The following is a 21,923-nucleotide window of genomic DNA, read 5'->3' on the forward strand; positions in this document are numbered from 1 at the left end:
ACAAATTTCGGTTCCAAAATGACTAAGTATAAAATCACGGTGTATTCAGGATTTTCGCAAACTTATGTTTTAAGCCTGAATGCTACATCCATGGTTCATACGGCAGACTGGTACCGTGATGTGGCTTCCATTTTATACACGTGAATCGCTCAGATGGCTCGGTAGCTTACAAGCGTCGTGTCGGGCCTACACATTGATAGTATCATCAACCATGCGGTAAAAGTCTGTTACGTCGACGGCGACGACCACGTAAATACGAGTGTAGTTATTAATTTAATAGATTTTCTTTTTAACCGAATATGATACCTATAAATGTAATTCTTTTGGGCCAAAATAACTTTCAGGGATCGTTTTCTCCATACAAAAGCACCAGCAAGCTCTTTTTAATTTTAAAAGTAAGTAACTAACAATAACGAACACGTAAATGAATGCATTAGTAATTAGTATACAGTTTATGTATGAAGGGAGTGGTAAAGAGCTAAAGCGCTGAGATGCGAGTGAGCGTGTCGCGAGGTGTCGGTGATGGGTCGTGTCGTGTTTGGTTCCGGGCGCCGCGCCGCGGCCCGTGATCTGATCAGCCGACACTCGCCATTTTCACCCTTCCTTGCCAGTCCCATACTAAAAGCACACATCTTTTACAATTATTATCAGCATCTCTGATATCATTAAAATCGCTTTGTTATTAAATAAAACTTTTTTTACGTATTGTATCGTGGTTTTATATTCTATAATTTTCTCCCGAGGTTTCGGAGACTTTGCAGCTCTCATACCTCGGGTTGGTCTTTTGATTCGAACAGTCGAAGATACAAATCAGCTTTCTTTGGCAAGAATTAGTGGCTTGTCTTTACGCAGATAATGATTATAACCTTCTCCAGAGTGTTTAGCAGACGTGAATACTGACGCTCTACCAAGTCTACAGTTGCTAAACCGGGTACGACCTGGTCATTATTTTCCCTTTCCAATTCGACTTAATATATAGTTTGTTTATATATTTACAAATTTAAAAAATAATGTACCTGGCACCTATGGATACATCTATAGATACTGTACGTCACTAATTTAAAAAATAATTTCCATAACTGTTACCACTACATGACTACTGAGCATTCTTATTTGCCTAAAAATGTAAAAATAGCAAGTTATGCAATGACAACCGCGGTAAAACTAGGGGACCGTTTCAAAATTAGAAAAAGTTAGGTACCTATACTGTTTGTGTTTAGTTTACATTATTATGCAATACGCTTCAGTTATTAATATAATTAAGACATTATGGAATAGAGGCTGACTATATAAATAATTGCATATTAGGTAATTAATGAGATTAGGAATCTCACCAGAGTCTACTGGATCAAAGATACGTATAGGAAATACTCGACGGTTCTAACTTAAAAATATTCTCATAAATAATATTTTGTTAAACCTAGTTTTTTAAACATTTTAACTCTTTCAAAAGCTTTTACCTGGGCGTCGAGAGCATGCCTTTGTGCAGACTGACAAGCCTGATGACTCACTAGCAGCACTACGACACCTTTAAAATCACTGTTTTGGTCTGGAACGTCGCAATAGATAGTTTTGTCTCCCATAAGCATCCTTATAAAGCTAACCCAGCTGGTTGGGGATAATAAGTGCTTCCTCAGGATGTGTGAGTGATCGCAAGAAGTAGTTATTACTTGGGTACGCCCATAGGCGGCTCATCTGTTCGCGTCGTGCCATGGAAACATCGTCGCCTGCCATCAGAAAGTAATTGTTTGCCATTTTCACGTGAAGTGCATACCAAGTGCAGTGCGCGAGTGGCGAGTGGCGACGCGGCTGCAGTACAATGGTGTGATTGTTAACACGACGCTTATCACTCGCGCGCGGCACCTGTTTCTTAACTTCGTATGTACACACTATGCGTACAGTCGCCGCGCCGCGACGGTGCGTTGTACTGCATCGCTTGACATCGACGGTGTTTAGGCATATAGTGTAGGGCCTACACGTATCAACTGAGTTAAACACATTGGTTCATGAAAATAAATCTATAGTTTTTGCTCACTTGACGTTAGTATTAAAATAAACATTGTAATAGTAAAATAATGGGGCCTAGGTGTAGATCAGACATAATTTTATGTTGCACATTTCAGTGTTGCAACGGGCATTGATCTAGCTGACCCATGAAAGGACTCGGGGTCAATCCTCGGCCTAAAAATGCTCATGGAATCAGCGCAATATTTATGACAGTAATATCGATTTAATATAAATGGCTATTATTAAGTGAGTCAGTAAAAGCCTTTCCCGCCATATTCAAATTACTCATAGGCCCAGAGCCCAAGCGACAAACCGTGAAAGAAATTAGTACCGCTGAAGGTATTGATCCCGTTTCGCGTGACATGGACTGGAACTTCCCGGAATTTTCCCGGAACACGTTGCAGGATCCGCGCACTTTACATCCCGTACAAGCGGGATGTTAGTTTAAAGGATTGATGTTGATATGATACTTTATGCTTCGTAAATACGTATTTGTGCATAAAATATTCGGAGTATGTCGTAATTAAGTATGGGAAAATTCGTATGACCTTACAAAAAAAACAAAAACAATTATTTTAATTTTCAAGTACATGGGAAAAACCAATCGATATTGTTAACTGTACTGTCAAATATAAACCGCTGTTTCAAATAACGTATCTAAATGAGTAACGGAAGGTTTATTTATGTAGGTACCTTTTTATCCGCTATTTACCTCTCAGAGGGCCGCGCTGTTAAGCTCATAGATACATTCATAATAATTATTGTTCATAAAACATGGTGTTTGTTAAAAAAAATACCTGTACCAGTACGTCCTCATGTCTATCACAGAGTCCTTAATGGAATACGGTTGTTATGAACCTTGTAATATTATGCCCGGTGCGACACAAACAGATCGCAGACATACACACGGACTGCTCGGCCGCATTCGCTGCACGCATTGTTATGCTGAGAGTAAGCTGGTGCACAGGCGAACTGACATCTATACCTAGCACAGAAATTACATTTCCTTTACAGTCCTCATGTGTTCAGCTATATTATCTGTATCCGCCTGTTGTGATGTAGTCATCTGTCAGCAAAGATGAGGTACGATCGAGTAGCACAGTGTACAGTAGGAAAAAAAAATCAAATTATAGCCTGAGATCATTTTGAATGACATGTGACGGAATTTAATTGGTAGTTATTTTAAACTCCATTACTGTTGTGTAGAAATTTTTGCTTAGTTTAGCTCCAACCTTTCATTAGCCTGTTCCTTGTCGTAGTAAAGTAGACTGCTACAGGTCTTCTTGCGTTAGGTCCAGTGTCGGTGCGCAGGTCGAGGTCGGCTGAATTACAAAGGAAACTTTGGACGAGGGCGCGCCGCCGCCGCTGATCCGTTTATAACGGCCTCTGCGCTCGCTTTAATTACAACAGCCCGCTGTCGCCGCGCCGCCATATCCACGCGCTCTACCACCTGTACCCGACCTGTAGTTTCCACTGCGCCCGATTTTTGTGGATACAAAATCCTAATATTTAAAAGGACTCAACAATAAATTTAGTCCAGATTAGATTTCACATAGTGCTAATGATAGGATGATAATATAATTTAAGCTCTATATTCGGCCAGTGAAACCGGATAAGGTCCAATATTCGAAACATCGGGCCTTATACGATTTTTAGCATAATTTTCCTGGCAATGCAACCACCCAGGGCGGGTTGATGTGAGGCAGGAGCCTGATCGCCAATACTGACCCAAATAGTGCCCACACCATGCGTGAAAAATTGTGATACAAATACTTAACGCTGTTGCGATTCCAATGCTTCATTTTTAATTAACACTCCTTCTGGCAGCTAAATAAAAACCGTGAAGGGTACTAGAATTACGCCATTACAATGGGAAAAGTGCTTACTCTTTTAATAGAAGACGTTAGATGCCCGCGCTCGACCGTGGAACAACTGTATAACTGGACCGATTTTACAATTCACTTCTTATGAACGAATTAAGTTAAAACTACTATAATAACACATAATAGTCTAAGAGCCCGTGAACCCCAGACCTTCGTTATTTTATAAAAGCGGAAAGTTTGTCAGCGCATGCTCCCAACACAGGTAACAACGATGGGCCATTATGAAGTTTGGGCTACAATGGCTTTGGCAGGTACACGGTATTAAAGGTGTGTAAAAGGTGTGTGTGTATCAAAAACGTCTGGCTAACGAGGAAACATTATTTACTTATTACCCAAGTACTATATATAAATATCAGCTTTTATACTATAACGTAAATAAAATTATAACTTCATGAACATTAAGAGTGTCTGGCAAGGGATTGCCACGATGTTAAGTGTCTGTCAATGAATAACGTTATTTTTAATAGTTTTCTGAAGGTAATACCATAAAATCTCACTTTATTATTTGATGAAACTAAATCGGTATTTTACACACCTTTAGTACCGTGTACCTGCCAAAGCCACTGTAGCCCAAACTTCATAATGGCCCATCGTTGTTACCTGTGTTGGGAGCATGCGCTGACAAACTTTCAGCTTTTATAAAATAACGAAGGTCTGGGGTTCACGGGCTCTTGCTCTATAAGTACTTGATTATGACACCTGTCCATTGTGATTGCGCGCTAGAAGTTTATGTAAGAAAAAATATTACAAAGAAATTGTCGTCTCACTTCTGTAATCACTCATCAACTATTATACGTTTACTTACGTTACTTGATTCGTCAAACGTAAAGTATCGATTTTATTTCGTTCCAGGGAGGTATTTAGAAAAAACGGAAGGGACTCGTCCTCTTCCGAGGTCACATGCTCGGCCGGTGACAGAATTTGCGATTAATTATAAAACATACACAACATAATATTCTTTACAAGTATTCCCCAGTGTATGATTAAACATTTTATAAATACTTAATCCGTAACAACTAGCATTACCTCCCGGATAAATGCATGTGATTCTGTAGGTAGTAAAGTTCAAGGCAACTGAGTCAACGTCGACCAGTCTCGGCCCATCGATGAGCTAAATGTAGTAAGTTACGTACACAGCGAGTCCGTGACCGTGCAGCGATGCCATTATTGTGAAGCATAACTCACGCCTTTATAGCAACGGCTGCAAGCGCAGATGCACGGTGTATCTATATTTTCTTGCGGCTGTAATAGGTAGCGAGCCAAAGGTTATATCAGATACCGTGAAAAATTAATTATGATTAATATTTTCATTCCTCCTACCTGTAACCCGTGCATCTCAGCGGTTTTACAGCCCTAGAACGCTATCACGCCCCTGAGGTTAGTCAATGTGGCAGTAATGGACAAATTAGTTCAAATCTGTTAAAATTGGACGCGAGCAAAAACTACGCCACTGACAGTTTTGTTGATAGGGGATGCCAATGGTGATGGCTGACGTTCGGATTTACCAAATTAGGTCGCCATATCCCATACTACACCACTGCCAAACGCAACATCAGTGCGTCTTGTACCTGAAGCAAATGCTTGCTTGCTTCAGCTTGCGGAACACCTTGCTCCCTGTTGAAACCCCGTGCTAGGCAAACGTTGTGATGGATATTAAATAAAAATATTTGTGTATTCATGAGAATAAACAGGTATTTTTTGGCAAGAAGTCCAGAAAGAAGACGTTTGAGCAAAAACTAAATAGGTCGGTTACACTGATTACTACGTGATGGTATGTGAATGGGGATCGTTTACGGCATAAGAATAAATATTTTAGACGTAAAAGATGAATGAAATGTAATTTGTTTTCCTTTGACCTTTCTTAAAATTTCTCCAATTTTTGTTTTTAATTTATTTCCAAAGGTCGTCACTCTGTTTGTCATTTTTTATATGTTTGTCTATTAATATTTCTTTATTTTGCATTAGATTTCTCCCAACTACAAAATACTCGAATAACATTAGATGAATCTCTCTATTTTAGGTTCATACTTCTTTTACAAACTACTTAATTTAATAAAAAATATATTTTTTGACATTGAATTCTGAAAATGCAGAAGAGAAAGAATCCAAATAACATAACATAAGAACTATTTTTTTGTATTGGGTTCAATTAGATGTATTTTTAACCGCCTCCAAAAACGAGGTATGTCCGCGATTTTCTCAAAAATATTGATTGTATTTGGATGGGTTTTTTGTTATTGAAATAAAGAAAAACTTTTTAGCAGTAAAAAAACTATTTGAAATACCCACTATAAACCAAAGAATATTGAACCAAAGAATGTTTTTGAAGTCGTTTTTTCAACAAAATATTACAAATAGGACTATAAAGTAATTTTAATTCAACGTATGGAGCTTCGTCATAAGTTACATACGTGCAAACACATCATGCAAATACATAAAATCCCGTACTCGCATCGATGTTGCGAATTACAATTTTCACCGAAGTAGCAGAGAAGGTTAGCTGTCGGCGACAGGTCTCTCGCACGATCTAATCGGGCCGCCTGCTTGCGTCAACGAGACATGTAAACTGAGAAAAAACTATACAATCGATAAGAAGACTTTGTTTTACATACATACAAATTTATAGTTTTAGTTATAATACATGATTAAGTAACGTCTCAAGCCAGTGCTGGGCTCGCGCCCAACTTCTATCGTAGATTTGAAATGCCATACTCATTAAAGATATTTTATTTTTACCCTGCCTTTTCGATGAGTTCCACAATACAGAACGTTATTCTTTCAGCTAACTATTTATTCGATTCACAACAAGACACTTCACAAAACTTTAAATGCACATTTACTTACATTATACATAGGCCTACTTTTAACGTAATGAATGAAATATTTTCTTTCCGTGAATTATGTATCTCTGCAATATTTAAATTAATCGCTCCTGGGGGGCCACGTGATTCAATATATTTCCGTCCTCTATAAGTGAGCGAAAATTAAATTGTGTTATACAAAAACTACCAGACCCTTCCTCTATATTTGTGATGGTGCACATGCAATATCTTTGGTCTCACAGCCGCGCAGATAGAGCAAATCCCACCACCATGGTTTACAGTGCTGGATCAATAATTTTTTGTCTAAAAATGTCTCCAATGATATAGTAAATTTGGATGATCATCATTTCTCATGCACTATCCCAATGTATCACTAAATCAGTCTTCGTACCGCAGGGTTCTTCGCCACTCTCCCAAGTCCTAACATCTGCTGATTTTCAGTTTTCTCCAATAACGTTGCATGAGGTCAAAAAATTACCCTTTCCCTAATAATCCCTATCCTGAACAGAATTTCAAATGAATCGGACATATGGAAGTACGAAAAGAGCTTAATTATAGCTAAGAACCATCGGGATCATTTCAGCATTCCAAAAAAAAACCTAATCAAAATCGGTATATGCTTTTGGTAGCTACGATGCCACAGAGACATACAGACGGCGAGATGCACAACTTGAAATTATAACATCACTCTTTCCAACGAGAGTTAAAAAATAACGCTGGTGATAAAGCGTGTATACTTAACAGAGAATATGCATTCAATGTAATATTTCTTCCGAAATAAACGAATTAATGTCTGTATAGTTTGATTAATTGTTGTCCCAGGTCACGATCCTAAATTCACCCCTGGAAGTTGAAACAGGAAAAGTTGCATATTATACCGTTTATAAATATTTTTATATAACAGAGGAAATGTAATGAAGTTATTCAAGTTTAAGAAAGTTTAAAAGTATGAAACAGTTGTTTGTACTTCGTATAAATGGTGGAAGGGAAGAAGTCTCGCTCAATAAAAAATCATAACGAGGCTCAGTGCCCAGTCGCGTCACTCGTACATACAGATTAAAAAATAGTGAATGCGCAAGCTACGTCCATCGGCCGCGCGTGATGTGTTATTCTAGTTTATCTCAAGGAGTCTTGTAAAACATTCGTTGGCATCAAGGGCGATGCGGATAGAAGATAGGTTTGGTAAAGTATTTAAACAGACCTGCAGAACTAAAATTTAAATATCAAAGTTATTGGCAATGTTTCATAATTGGTAGATCTAACAGAAACTAATCTCTTACCTGCGTACAACAAACGTTCATTCAATAATCATGGGGATGCGTCTAGGCCTACAGATGCAATAAATCACGGGAGAAACAGTTCAATAATTCATGTTTCAGGAAACGTTTTGCCTCACCATTATCCACATATATAATATAGATCGCTTACACGAATATACTTGCATTTATGACAGCTGCATCTAGAATACATGATAATAATAATCAATAAAATTAAGATTCATTTATACCACTACGTAAGTATATTATTTGTCTAAAATTAAAAAACAAAGCATAATGTAATAAAAAAAGCCAGGTTGAGCTGACAGATAAGGCTAGACATCGAACCTAAGAGCTCAAATGCACAGTGTATGATCATGCTACGATTGGCACCCAACTGAGAAGGGAAGCCTGATAACTGACATGGTGAATATTTTGTTATTGTACCTACAAACCTTATAAAGATTCCATAGATTCCCCTAAAACGCGCCGTCCTCGGTAAGTGGACCAATCGATTCACCCCGTTTTAAAATTTTTCTTCACGTTAATTGGATGTATTGTTAATTTGGAAACAAAGTAAAAAGTCGGCGGTCTTTGGCGACGGTTGTGTTGAAATGAAAGCACAACAAATGTCAATAATAAGCAAACTTTTTGTAAGCGTTGGTTTTAGCAAATTGAAAATTTTCATGAGAACTTGAGAAGTTCTTTTGACGATATATTTTTGAGACGAAATAATACACGGTAAAAAGTATAAAAAATATAAAGATTACATTTTCATTAAGAAACGGTTTGATTCAATAAAAGAATGTCTTCGTTTTTTCTGTTTCGTGGCAGATGCACATTGCACGGATTATAATTATTACACTTGATTTAGTAGACATAACTAACACTTCATATTTATTATTTATTTGCAAAATGCTATAGTTACTTCCTTAAGTATAATAGACTGTACTGTATGTGGTACAGTCGGCCACAAAGGTAGCTGAAAAACATCAAAACATCAGAACGATCTGCATATTAACTTCAATCGACTTATTCTTTATCTAATAAAGTCAACCCTTTAAAGTTTATTTTACTAAAGAGAAAACGATTGTTGTTTCGCTACTTTTTTCATTTATTTATTTTATATTGTGACAGACTATACATAATATTTCCATTAAGGCGATATTCCAACACTTGTATTAGTGTACATTTTATATTTAGAACATGCTTGTTACTTATGTAGTATGTCTTAAGTTTTTCATAAAAGTAGAGCTATACACTACATAATAAATGCGTAGGTACTTGCGAGTTGTGAGAGCGATGAGTGTGGAGGACGTTATTGTGATACTCCGTGAGCGGCAGGTGACAGGCGTGCCCCCTGAGGCTCTGACCGTGTCAGTTATATGAGCGGTGACTGACGATTGAACCCGAGGGTACCGGACGGACGCACGACTGTGCTTGTTTAAAGTGCTATTTATTTTTACACTAGTAATCTAAAGTATGCTAATAATGTTCAAGATCATCGAAAGCAAGAGCTTCTATAGTCTAGATCGTCGCTAGAAATATACTGTAAATAGAAATATATTGAGTTCCAGGAACACAACTCGTCGCAACGAGCCACTGCAGCGGATCGGTGCTGCTATATTATACGTAATTTAGATATTGTACTATCAGGAAATGGATGTGAGGTGTTTATAGGCCGCTTACACAATCCGCTTTATATTATAATAGCATGCGAGCCGCGTCCCATTTTACTATTTCAAAGAAATCTCTTTATGCAGCACTTATCGCAATATTAATAGGGTTCTGGAATTGTGGCAGGTCGCGCGTAACGAGAAGCGACAGGTGCATCGCCAGCTCCTGTGAAGGGACGCGTCTGCTCCCTCAGGCAGATATAGTTATACCCAATTAGGGAAAGCACACGTGGCCATGATAAAATTATATTCCATTCTGGGTGTTAAGATTTAAAGTGACATTTGAGGAACGAAATGAAATAGAACGTAAAATATCAATCTTTGAATTCTTTTTAACCGACTTCAAAAAAAAGAGGAGGTTATCAATTCGACGTGATTTTTTTTTTTATTTTTTTTTATATGTTTGTTACCTCAGAACTCGCTCATTTATGAACCGATTTGGAAAATTCTTTTTTTATTCGAAAGAATTTCTCTCCAGATTGGTCCCATAATTTTTTTTTCAAGTTCGCTTCGGTAGTTTGGTTTTAAAATTAAAAAAAACTAGAATAATTATGTCGTCCAAGAAAACTAAATCGCGAATTTAGCTTTCCTGTGACGTATTTAGTAATGTTTTTGCATTGAGTTTGGTTGACTGTACTTCTCACATACTTATACATATAGCATAACATCTTTTCCCCGTGTCAGGGGTAGGCAGAGATGTAACATTTGAGCGCGATAGTCGTACTGCGAGCGAAACACATTAGTTGTGTTTTTGCGTTGCGTTTAGTTGACTCTACTTCTTACTTACATACATATATATAGCATCACACCTTTTCCCCTTTTCAGAGGTACTCAGAGGTGTAACTCCTCAGCGCGATAGTCGTATCGTGAGCGAAACACAACTATGCCATTGAGACGGTTTATTTTATTACGCGCTGGTTACCCCGGCATACGTGTCTTCCTTCCTCACACTAATGCTGGATACTAAAATGAATTCCTTGCGAAAAAAAATGGAATACCCACACCTTGGAAGCCTTTTTAAGAAACTTTTTTCAGATTTATAATGATTTTTATTGAGTATATTTTTATTAGTTAAAAGCAGGCATGAACTGCCATGTGTATAAATAGGTTTTTAGACAAAATATACATATTGTATAACAAATCCCTGCGTCGATTTGCCGAAACTATTGAGAAACTGAACTCCATTAACATTTTATATTCCTGAGTTAACAAGTGGCAGTGTAGGGCTTCGAGTTAGGAACTTAGGTTTATTGCAGAAATTGAACGGTGGGCGACAACAGTGCGGGGAGCCCTCTGAGGTTGTGACTAATACTCAAATCTCAGCTGAATTGATACAATATTTGTTCTCAAGTATAATAGAATTAAACAAAATTGTATAATTTGAATAAGAACCGGATGTTCCCGTATAACATTATAAATAATTTGTATGTTTGGTAAATTATTTATAGACAACCAATGCACATCATCATCACATCATATTAGCCTGTTGCAGTTCACTGCTGGACACAGGGCTCTCCCAAGGTACGCCACAGAGCCCGATCTACTCGACTGGTGACAATTTTTATATTATGAATAGTATGTTGTGAATCTTCTTATAAAATAAATACTATTTTTTAGTTTTTATTGAGACGTGAATGGTTCTGTAACAGGATCATTCTGTAACACCGCGCCAGTGGAACTAATTGACATTAAATGTTTAGCAGTTGCCTATCGGGCAAATAGGGCATCGAATCGTGGCAGCCTTCAGCGCAGAGTTTGTAAAGCTTCTGAAGTAGTGGCGGAGTGAGGGCTGCTTTCTCTAATTGTACTATTGTTAAATTAATTAATGTCGGGTTAGACCGTATCGAGCGGGGCTTAAAGCCGCACCGTCGGGCCGTGGCGCGCCCTCTGCCATATTCGTTCATATTACGCGCCGCTCGTCGTATTCGGACGGACCACACATACACACACATTAAAAAAAATAACTAAATTACTGTTCGGACAAAAAATAAACTGTTACAATAATATTTACATTTCCTGCACATAAATAGGTACATTATAATGAATAATTATGTAATGCGCAACATATTTTGAATATAATACACTTTTGATGTGGTACTTATATAAAATATGTCTCATGGTATTAATAATCTATGATTTTTAAATAGAACATGGATATAGATTACTTAAAGTGCAGTTTGTTACAAACGTTGGGACGTCAGAAGGCAGCTTCGGACTTGACGTTTAAAATACCTAAACAATTGCCACAGTTGTTTCCGCGGTAAGTTCCTCACGTTTAAAGCACTAGTGGTTTCTGCCGAGCAGCCGCAAGCTAGCGAAAAAATATAATAATAATTGATGTATGATACCCGAGTTACTAAATATAATGACTAAGTAAATGAACGTGAACTGGTTTGATGTGCGAATATCGTCGTGTGAGCAATTTGCAGCCGGTGGGCCTGCTGCGCCCGCCGCGCACCGCCCGCGGCCTCGCGCCGCGCCTGAATGTTCGACACCGACCCCGCCAATGTGGGACACACTTGACAAATTATTGCAGCGCATACATTCGTTAACTTTTACTAAAAATAACTTAATTTGTGCGTTTTATAAAAACCCCGCCTTGACCTGGTTAATCCGTGTAATTGGATTGTTTTTGCTAACAGGATAGCGCGCTCGCTAAGTTTTATCGATGCTCACTGGTAGTATGGGCCATGACGGCGCAGTTAGTACCCGAACTGAACAAAACAAACTAACTATTGACAGTAAAACAGCCAATGAATTTAATAACTAACAGTTCTAGCAGTGGCGAAGGGTGAAATTTTACAAGTTGTAACCTGAGGCAAAAAAATGGCTTAGTTCACATATCGCAACCTGTCGAATAAAAAATAATGTGGCCCGATCCATGCGCAGCTGTTCACAAGCAGCTCATGTCACGGTACTCATTTGCAGCATCAGTTTCGATTAGATATCAGCTCCAAAGATAACACATTCGCCGATACGACGGTACCTGTTAAGCTTTGTATTCATCTGACGGCGCGTAAAGTGAACATTGTGCACCACCTGCTGTGATCGGCCCGTCTGAGACCTGAGGCTGAGTGGTTTACCATACTTTTGGCGAGGTTCTCTCTTCAGAACTAATACAATAACATAGAAACAAGAAGTATTCGCAGTGAAGAAGTACTCATGTACTTAAACTTGGAGTGTCGTGATTGCGTTACGTGTATATTATTATAAACTACTTCAATCTGGAGTGGAGCGCTCGGTCGTGTGACGAACTCGCCTAGCATTGCGAACCACTGATATCTCCCCGATTAAGTCACGAGCATGTGTCGACCGCATGGGGACACAGCGCTGTAAAGGGTCGTGTTTACTTTCAAACTAAAAAACTAGCGACAGCCTAGCAGAAAGTATTACGAACCGCCTAGCCGGACTCTTGCTTTCGATCTCTAAACATGCGTTTCTGACTTCTCCAATTACTTGTGTATTCGTTTTTAATTGTTTATCACTTAATTTAAATCAGAAAAACAGCCCGTGATGACATTTATACAAAATTTACAAGAGAGATCACCGGTACGACGGAGAGGCCTGTCATTAGTAGAGGCACGTCTGCAGTGGGGTGTTGTGTTCATGGCCACTCTTTGGTCACTAAAAAGTAAATAGATGTCTGATTGACGTTTTTCATTGTAATAAAAGAATATATGAAAATGTACATATTATAATTTCATTTACAATTAATACATAATACTGGGGTTAGAATATCTCTCACAGAAACCCAAGTAACGACGTAGCGGGCCTGACGCGGGCGAGTGGCGTCGCGTGCGATAGCGCTAGTTGACCTCACGGCCATTGGAGAGTACAATTCGGGCAACGCTTAGTCACCGCATTGTGTTGCGGGCGCGGGGGGCGCGGTGTGGGGCGCGGCGGGGCGTGCTCCCGGCCCGCCCACCGGCCCGCCCAGCGTGCCAACACGCACCGCGTGCGTCATCCGGGCCCGGGACCGCTGCTGGCCGGCCCGGTGACGGCATCTCGCGACTCTTGCTGTTGGCACGCCGGCACGCCTAGTGTGCACGCCCACTTGGTAGCTTGCCACCAACACTCCGTAAAGTATCTTTAATGACTTTTGGTACAAATACCTATGCGGGAGCACAGACTCTACATAGTGATGGTCTTCTGTATGTTCAGTCGCAGTAAGCCGACATACTCAGTTTCGGTGGAAATCGTTTTAGTGTTAGATATGTCGATAGGCCGCATAGGCACAGAATAACGTCAACTTTCTGACAATTTTAAGCGAGATGTTTTGGGTATCTTAGCTGAGGACCTTTTTTGTCTTACTAAATATGCGGGCCTGCAGGGCGACATGGACATCGACATGACATATACTGAGTGGCGTGTACTTAAGAAAAGTATGATACCTTTGGACTGTATATACCACGACGTGTGGTATGGGCGCGTCGAAATAGGATAGGGTAATACGCAGTTGTGAACGCGGAAATGATACGCGCAGGGTCGCTTAGAATGCGATCCGATATACATGAGCGCACACGGCATACGCTTGTCACATGGAACTTACTAAGGCCACTCTTCTAGTGCATCAATCGATATAGTTTTAGCAGTCGAATACCAACCTACCCAACAGAGTTCAATTAAATTACAAGAAGAATCGTTTACTTAGTGGGAAGTTCCACAGATGCCGATCAATTCAATCCTGCCCTAGACTCGGTCATAAAGCAAAGCATTATTGCATGGCGCTTATCCTGCCACCACTATCGTACTGCTGTGTGGTAGTACTCAAACGACGCAGTCTGTGTACTTCAGATGGCTGTGCGCACAAACAGCCTATTGTCTGAAATGTCGGCCTTTGCACAGCTGTGGTATATTTTAGATTAGTGAAATAAGTACTTATGTATAGTTGGTGGAGGTTTAGGATTGTTTCATTGGTGGAAACATCTATGCCTACCCCATAAATTAAACTCCAGGCGGGCGGCGCCACTCGCCCATAAAAAGCCGGTGTGAAAAGGCCGCAATGTGAAGCATCAATGTGTTTACTGGCGGCCAAAAAATCCTTACCTCTTTATATTTCAATGTGAATGGCCACGAGCGGTAATGTTCGGGTAGAATAAGATGCTCCTCTCACCAGCTACAGCACACATACCTGCTTCCGGACGCCTAACAATTACCCTGTATGTTTATGCCTAATCTGCTCTCGTAAAGTGTCAACATGTGCCGTGTGTTCACGAGCGCCACAACTTCCTTAATTGGTATTACCATGTCCCGTATAAAAATAATAGCAACTCAAATGATGAGTCACTCGGAGCCATCGGTTTACAAAAAGTAATTGATCATGAGTCTGCTGTTGCGCCATTCTGCCACTAGAGCTCCCAGCTCGCCACACCGTAAAAATGAAAGTCGCATAAACACACACACAGTCACATTAAAAGTCTTGTATCAAACAAACACCTGCCGCAGGGTAGTCTGAGCGTCCCCTTCGGTTCCTAATCCATTTCTCTTTCCTTAAAGGACATAGATTTTAGCATGGGTCAATGTAGTTGCGAACACTTGAATGTTTACAAAGTGAAACATTGGAGCCTTAGTCGTAAAGTTATCTGATGAATATTCAATAACCACATAATATACATAATATAAGAACACAAAAACTATTGCGTAATAATACGTGTAGAATGGACAAAATGTTGTTTTTGTACAAACAACTATCGAACCAACTGATTGTAAGTAAACGCTCCTGCAAAAGTTGCTGCTCCACTTCTGGACCAAAACTATAATCAAATATTTTTTTAGATAAATTACTTATCCTAAATATGCAAATACAAAAGTTTCTCCGAAACAACCATTTTATTTTAGATATAACATTCAGCCCCGGTGATCTAATTGCGACTAAGAGTCATCCGAGTGGTCATTGCAGTTTGTAAACAATAGATCTCAGCGTTGGCATCCTTTGTGGCACAGTAATTGTGCAGTGTGGAAGATGCACGCAGTGACATCACGGCGCGCCATTCGTCTGAGGTGCCTACAATCTGCCGGCGACGAGAATCACTTCACCATTGACCACCTGCCGCGTGCCGGAGAGGCACCGCACACACGCCTTGTTTCCTCAGCGTTGTTACGTTCCGCAGCGTTTCCAAGCGTTTAAGTGTGCCTAACAAGCATTCGTTTCCGAAAGATCTTTTTTATTATATATTCCTAGCACCAAATACGTAATAAAGGAAAAGGTGTAGAGCTAACACTTCTAAGACACTCACTTAGGTAGGTACGTGGAGCACCTGCTCTACATCGTATGAACAATGTGACGGTAAAGGTAGGCCTAAAGACTATGCCTATGTTTATACACGTCTTATACGGTTTGTGTGCCTTCCATGTCTTCTATTCTTCATAATGTATCAGATTACATGCAGATTCTTTAAAAAGCAAAAATAACGTCTACTCATTTCATGATAAATATCAGATATTATCTTCATCCATCAGTTAGATTAATGTCTTCATTGCCATGCTAAAGAATCCTGGATCATTGAATTATCATTCCTCTTTTATCAGCTCGATGAATTCATGCAGTTTGATTTTACACCGATGTTTTAATATCCATTGACACAGTCTTGTCATTTCGCCCCGCAGGTTATAATGTATATTTCTCAAGACACTGATTATAATTTTTAGAGCTCCATGAAATAAAAGGGTAAGCAGTGCCTATGTAAAGATAATTTGGAGTGTTCCTTCTGGAGCTGCAGCACAGATGTGTGGAATGTCTTTTTGTATATAGAGTTATTATTTCAGTTGCTATGTGTGGAAATGGTCGCGTCGCCGGCGCCATCGTACGTGCATACAATCCAATCGCGATATGGCAGGCCCGCGCGGGGCGGCGGCGCGTGCGGTGGTGGGAGGTGTGGCTATGTGGCAGCGCGGCGGGGGGAGCTCGTGGTGCAAGGTCGCCGGGCTTCCGCGTGTAAAGACTAGAAATGTACCGCTGCGGTGCGCCAACCACAACCGCCATATAAGATTGTGACGCCGCGCCGTCCGCCGACACTCCAGTTACATACCTAATATCTTACTAAAGATAGATGTGTGTTTGCCATCTGAGTCGTAAAGACATACTCTGGACAGATTCGTCTTTAGCATGCAAGGGCAGCTTGACCAGTGTGGTACAACAGTGTGACAGACAAGTGGCGTTAAACCGCAGCTTAGCTGCTATTTTACACACAAGTCGCAAGATTGTTGCCCCACTTCGTGAGTCTAGATTGGCCATCGTTTAAAATTTGATACTAGGACATAAAGCACAGTAGAATTTTTATACTAGTTGAGCTAATAATAATAATGTTCGCGTTAGCGGCGGGTGTACGGTGGTGCCTTCTCAGGCGGACTCACGCACACGTTTGACTTGCCATCACGGGAGTTACTGCAGCCACAACCCTAAGAACAGCGCTGCGAGGGGCGACAGCGACTATAGGCCAACAAGAGTTTACCACCGGAATCAGTCAAGTTAACCGCTCATTAATGATGTTTACGCGAATGTTAGACATTTAAATTAAACTATTTTACTGATTTTATCACGTGGTTTTATCGGGGGGGACCCCGCGTGACCATGAAGGCTGCAAAGTTTTCGAAACGTCGGGAGAAAAGTGAAATATTAAAACCGCGATAAATTCTGTAAAATAGTTTAATTTAAATAGTCGCTGATTACTTTCCGCTCTCCTACACGTGTTTAACGCGCCGCGGTACAGACAGATTTGTCTACTCTTCAATTACAGAGCTAGACCGCGACAGCCGAGTGTTCCACGGTCTTGCTGAAAAAATTATCATTGATTCAATAACTAACAAAGATGATAACACTACAATTAACTATTATAGTTTGATAATTAAAAATGAAACAATAATCTTTATTCCAGATTTGTATGGAAATGTAATAAAATATTAACACTTGGTGTTTCTACTGTTTCTGGGCCGCCGTATCGCTTACAATCAGGCGAACGGCAAGCTCGTCTCGTCATTTAAAATAATAAAAATATATATATTATCCTAACAGCATCGAACGGTAAACAACAAAACCTCTAGTCGGTGACCGTGGCATTGGTCCCGTGACCGGTCTCCAGGCACGCGTGCATTATGCAAGTCGATGATCTGCGCACACGGCCCGCTGACCCACTGAACTTGTAGCGGCTGCGAGTGCGCCCGCTGCCCACACTACACCCGCTGCACATCCGCTGACGTCACCGCCCGATAACCGACCACTCGGCACTCACACAGCGCGGCACACGCGCCAGTCACGCACCGTCCTGTGCCACGCCACGCAATCCTTGTTTCTAACACATACACTCCGCTCCGATCTGATAGACGAACAACAAAGCAGAAATAAAGTGTCAGACGCACATTCGTTGATCTGTTCTACGACGATGCGAGCCGCCGACCTTGTACGACGAGCGGTCAATTAGTACTCGTCGTGCAATTATATCCCGAGTGCAGCAGCGGCTCGGTGCGGCTCACTCACATGAGGCCTTGCACCGGGCACGGGCTCCCACACCGCTTATCTGACGTGAGATTAATCATTTTACAACTGTTTTTTTTTTAAGTTATATTCCTTATCAATATAAATACTATCTTAATGAGCACCATCCAAAATCTCGATTAATAACGATTGAATAATATTGCGTGTAATAAACCCGGAAGTCATCACAGCGCGCGGCGTCGCATCGCATCGCGTTGACCTTGTAAACAGAGCGAGCTCTGCCGCCTATCGCTAATTATATTACATATCTACTGCGTTACACTTCCATACTGTGTGCAATGCGCGTGTGTGAGTGTCGAGTGCAGCGCACGTACGTTGCAGCGCTGAAGGTGTGCCGGATGGCTATGACGTCATTAACAATTAGGTAGGTACCTAGTCGTGATTCGCGGCGCGCACTTCACTCTACAGCTGCACATATTGGACGTTAGCACTAATAAAACACGGTACAACAGCAATTAGCCTTTATCATGTTGTATTAGAAGAAGTCATATATCAAATATCATCACCAACCAGACGGATTGACATCCGTCTGGTTGGTGATGGATGACTCCCAGACATCCGGGACTGACTGTCCCAAACAAACCTTAGTGTCGCAGGATATTACGTCTTCAACTTCTTGATATCTACTTCCATGGTAGAGTCTCGAAAGACCTCTCTTAATGAATATTATATGTTTAAAGCGCAACAAAAAGAACGTCAAATTTTAAAAAGTCGAAGAGTGACAAAAGTGGTACTCTAGTTCTAGAGTTGAAACAGATATCTTGTAAGTATCCGGCATCTAGGTGATCCGGTGTATGTTCCGGATAACAGCTGCGAGATATTAGGCTGGATAACGCTAATCGTTCTGTAAAATCTTGCTAAATCTCCTAGTAATATCCCTTTCTCGACACCTGCATCTGAGTATAAGTCACCTATTTCCTTTCACAAAAAGTGTAATCGTCATCACCGTAGCCGTTATGAATGATTGATTAAAACCGTATCAAGAATTTGTGTGGTACTAATGGTGGTACTTTAAACTATTTATGATAAAACAAACAAACAACAATACCACGTCTATGTCCCCGAAGGGGCAGGCAGAGATACAACTCAGGCAGTCACTTGTACATCTCGTAATGGGATAGGGGGCGATCCTGTCCCTATATCTCAATCTTCAGGCTGATACTAAGCAGAAATACCTAATATCAATACAACTACAACACACTCTTCACTTGAATTTAATTATTATTTTTTAATTTCCTTTGTTATCCTACATTCGTTAACCTGGCAAAGGCCGGCTTATACAAACACACCGGACTTGTGGGAGAACGCTGTAGGCCTTCGCAACCCTTGAAAATAAAGCGACCATGCTGAGGGCGACACACTAACGAGTTACGCTCCTCGGCTCAGGACGGTCACTGGGAGAGGATGAGACATCAACGATAATGAAGTTCATTTATGTAAATGTATACAGGATCATTTTGACATGGCGTTACTAAATGAAACAACATACGCGGCTTCACCTTAGCTGACATTGTGCCAAAAATCATCCATTAATAAGGAATATTTTCACCAAAAATCCTGGTTTTAGTTTTCTGATTATTTGATCATTTTGTAGTTTAATGCGAAAATGGCGTGTACGTGAGTGTATTTCTGACTGAAAGTATGATGTTGCCGCAGCGACGTATTCTCTTAGATTAGAAGTAGGTACTGGCCTTAGGACGCGTAAAACTATAATTACTTTTTATTAATATTTATTTTGTGGAAACTTTCACTTTTTTCTTTTACATCTACGACTCCAGTAACTTTGCACATAGCTCTAGCAAGCATTAGCACTGAACGGTAAATCCTTCACAACAGTTGCCGGTTAATCTGGGTTTAGACTTATAGCTACTTATTATATTACAATGTGATTTTACTGTGTCAATAAGCACTTACTTACCCTCCTTAACTTAAAGATTTACTATATTTGTTTATTCAAAACACTGTAAAGGAGTCTATACTGTCACCGCTGGGTGAGCTTAGACATGAATTTTAGTATGAGGCATGAGCTATTGAAATACTTCTATAATTAGACCTAGATATACTTACGAGTTTGTGACGATGTTTTAATGTATGTAGGAAGTAAAAACAGGCACATCTGACTGCATTAACAAAAAGCTGCTCTGTTTCCGAAAAATACATAGTGGAATAATTTGTACAGTTTCACGCGTGTAGAGCTGCCTATCACACTAAGTCTGAAAGAGCGACACCCAACTAACAGGTGCAGGTGTCCGCAAAAGTAGAACGAAGTGTGTGTTTAGTTGAGTTTAAAATGTTTGCCTAACTGTAGTTGGTACCCACTTGAGTGAAATTTTACAATATATGCCATCAACGTACATGAGACTGTGACTGGTGCGGGAGTTGTGTTGGTAATTATTCGTGTTTTATTCGTTCCCGATGCAATGCACGATAACACTATGAAATTAATGTTGTAATTAAATAACAAAATTAAATTACTATAATTTAATTGCACAGTCATAGCTGTGAGCATAGATGATAGGGTTGGCGAAACCTCATCAGCGACTCGTAAGTTGTAACCGTTTGCGTTTCATACAATAAATATATAAACCGACTGAAAAAAAGCTTGCCTCTACATTCAGCTTTCAAAGCGTTTACTTTGCCTTACCTTGTTGGTGGCGTAACAGTTGCACGAGTTCAGTTTGTACGGCCTCCGTGGGCGCTACCCGCTGCTGTCGTATTTTAGTATGATTTTAAATATTGCGAGCCAGCGGTCGTTCTGTTGCGTACCACGCGGCGAGTGTTGATCATGTGTGGTGTGTTGTGCAGTACGCACCCGAGCGCGGCACAAGTGTACGAGATGACGGCGGAAGGAGGCGGTGGCGGCGGCGGCAGCAACGCGGGCGGCATGTGCGACTCTTCCGGCGCGCTGGTGGCCGCGCACCCGCCGCACGCGCCGCACCAGCCCCATGCACCGCTGCACCAGCATCACCAACACCACGACCCACGCAAGAGAAAGGCCCCACACTAGTGAGTTGCTTATCGTGACCAATTTACCGCACAGCGCCACACCTCAATAATATGAATAACTAAAGTAATTTATTGCGCCAGCGCAATTGAACCAATGCACTCATCTTTTTATGTAGCGTATTTCCAAAACTGGCCATAAAATTAGATTCGCGTCGTAGTAAATTACTAAAGAGAGCGTCGTCACACAAACAGCCAGCATAAACCACTCATCAGTCTTACCACATAAAGCATTTTACTGTAATAATTTAATGATATGGTGTAAATTGATAAGGTTTTCGCTTTTATTGTTATAGTTTAACATGGGAGGTACTGTTAAAACGATTGATGGTGGTTTTTGTTTGGCAGCAGCGGTTCGGAGGCGGGGTTCGAGATGCCGGGGTGCGAGGCACCGCTGCCCGCCCCGCTGCCAGCGCCGCTGTCCGCGCCGCCGCTCGCCGCGCCCGCCGCCGCCGTCACACCCACGCCTGCCAGCGCCACGCGCAAGCGAAAGTCATCATCATAGTGAGTTCACCACTTGGCCACCACCTAGTGAACGCCTTACTCCAGCAGTCAATACTTCACCTAGCTCCATGGCCTGCCCAAATCTATTTGAATCCTATAACGAACTCTCCCATATTATCTTTTGTTCGTCGTCGGATTTCACCGTTAGGGATTTAATATCGTAATTTGATGCTGAGCCCTTTGTGTCACATCCAATTAGTGCAAAACTTCGCATGTGAGTGTCGTATTTGTTGGCACAGTATGTTATGATGTACAAGACCACTTCTGTACATTTCCTATGT

The 21,923-nt window shown here is 40.7% G+C and overlaps 1 protein-coding gene across 8 annotated transcripts in view; it reads left to right on the forward strand.

The window, feature by feature from the left end:
• The window catches only part of LOC115451262 (protein cycle), a 90,699-nt gene that overhangs the window by 56,851 nt on the left and 11,925 nt on the right, over positions 1-21,923 (forward strand). For 4 of the 8 annotated variants that reach the window (XM_037443771.1, XM_037443774.1, XM_037443769.1 and 1 more), the window contains 2 exons: positions 20,941-21,141; positions 21,487-21,642. In XM_037443771.1, coding sequence (XP_037299668.1) covers positions 20,941-21,141; positions 21,487-21,642 — 357 coding nt within the window. Of the gene's footprint in view, positions 1-17,867; positions 18,163-20,940; positions 21,142-21,486; positions 21,643-21,923 lie in introns of those variants that run through there. The other 4 variants (XM_037443770.1, XM_037443773.1, XM_037443775.1 and 1 more) reach the window with 3 other exon arrangements.

Source organism: Manduca sexta, chromosome 27, assembly GCF_014839805.1.
Source record: "Manduca sexta isolate Smith_Timp_Sample1 chromosome 27, JHU_Msex_v1.0, whole genome shotgun sequence".
NCBI lineage: Eukaryota > Metazoa > Arthropoda > Insecta > Lepidoptera > Sphingidae > Manduca > Manduca sexta.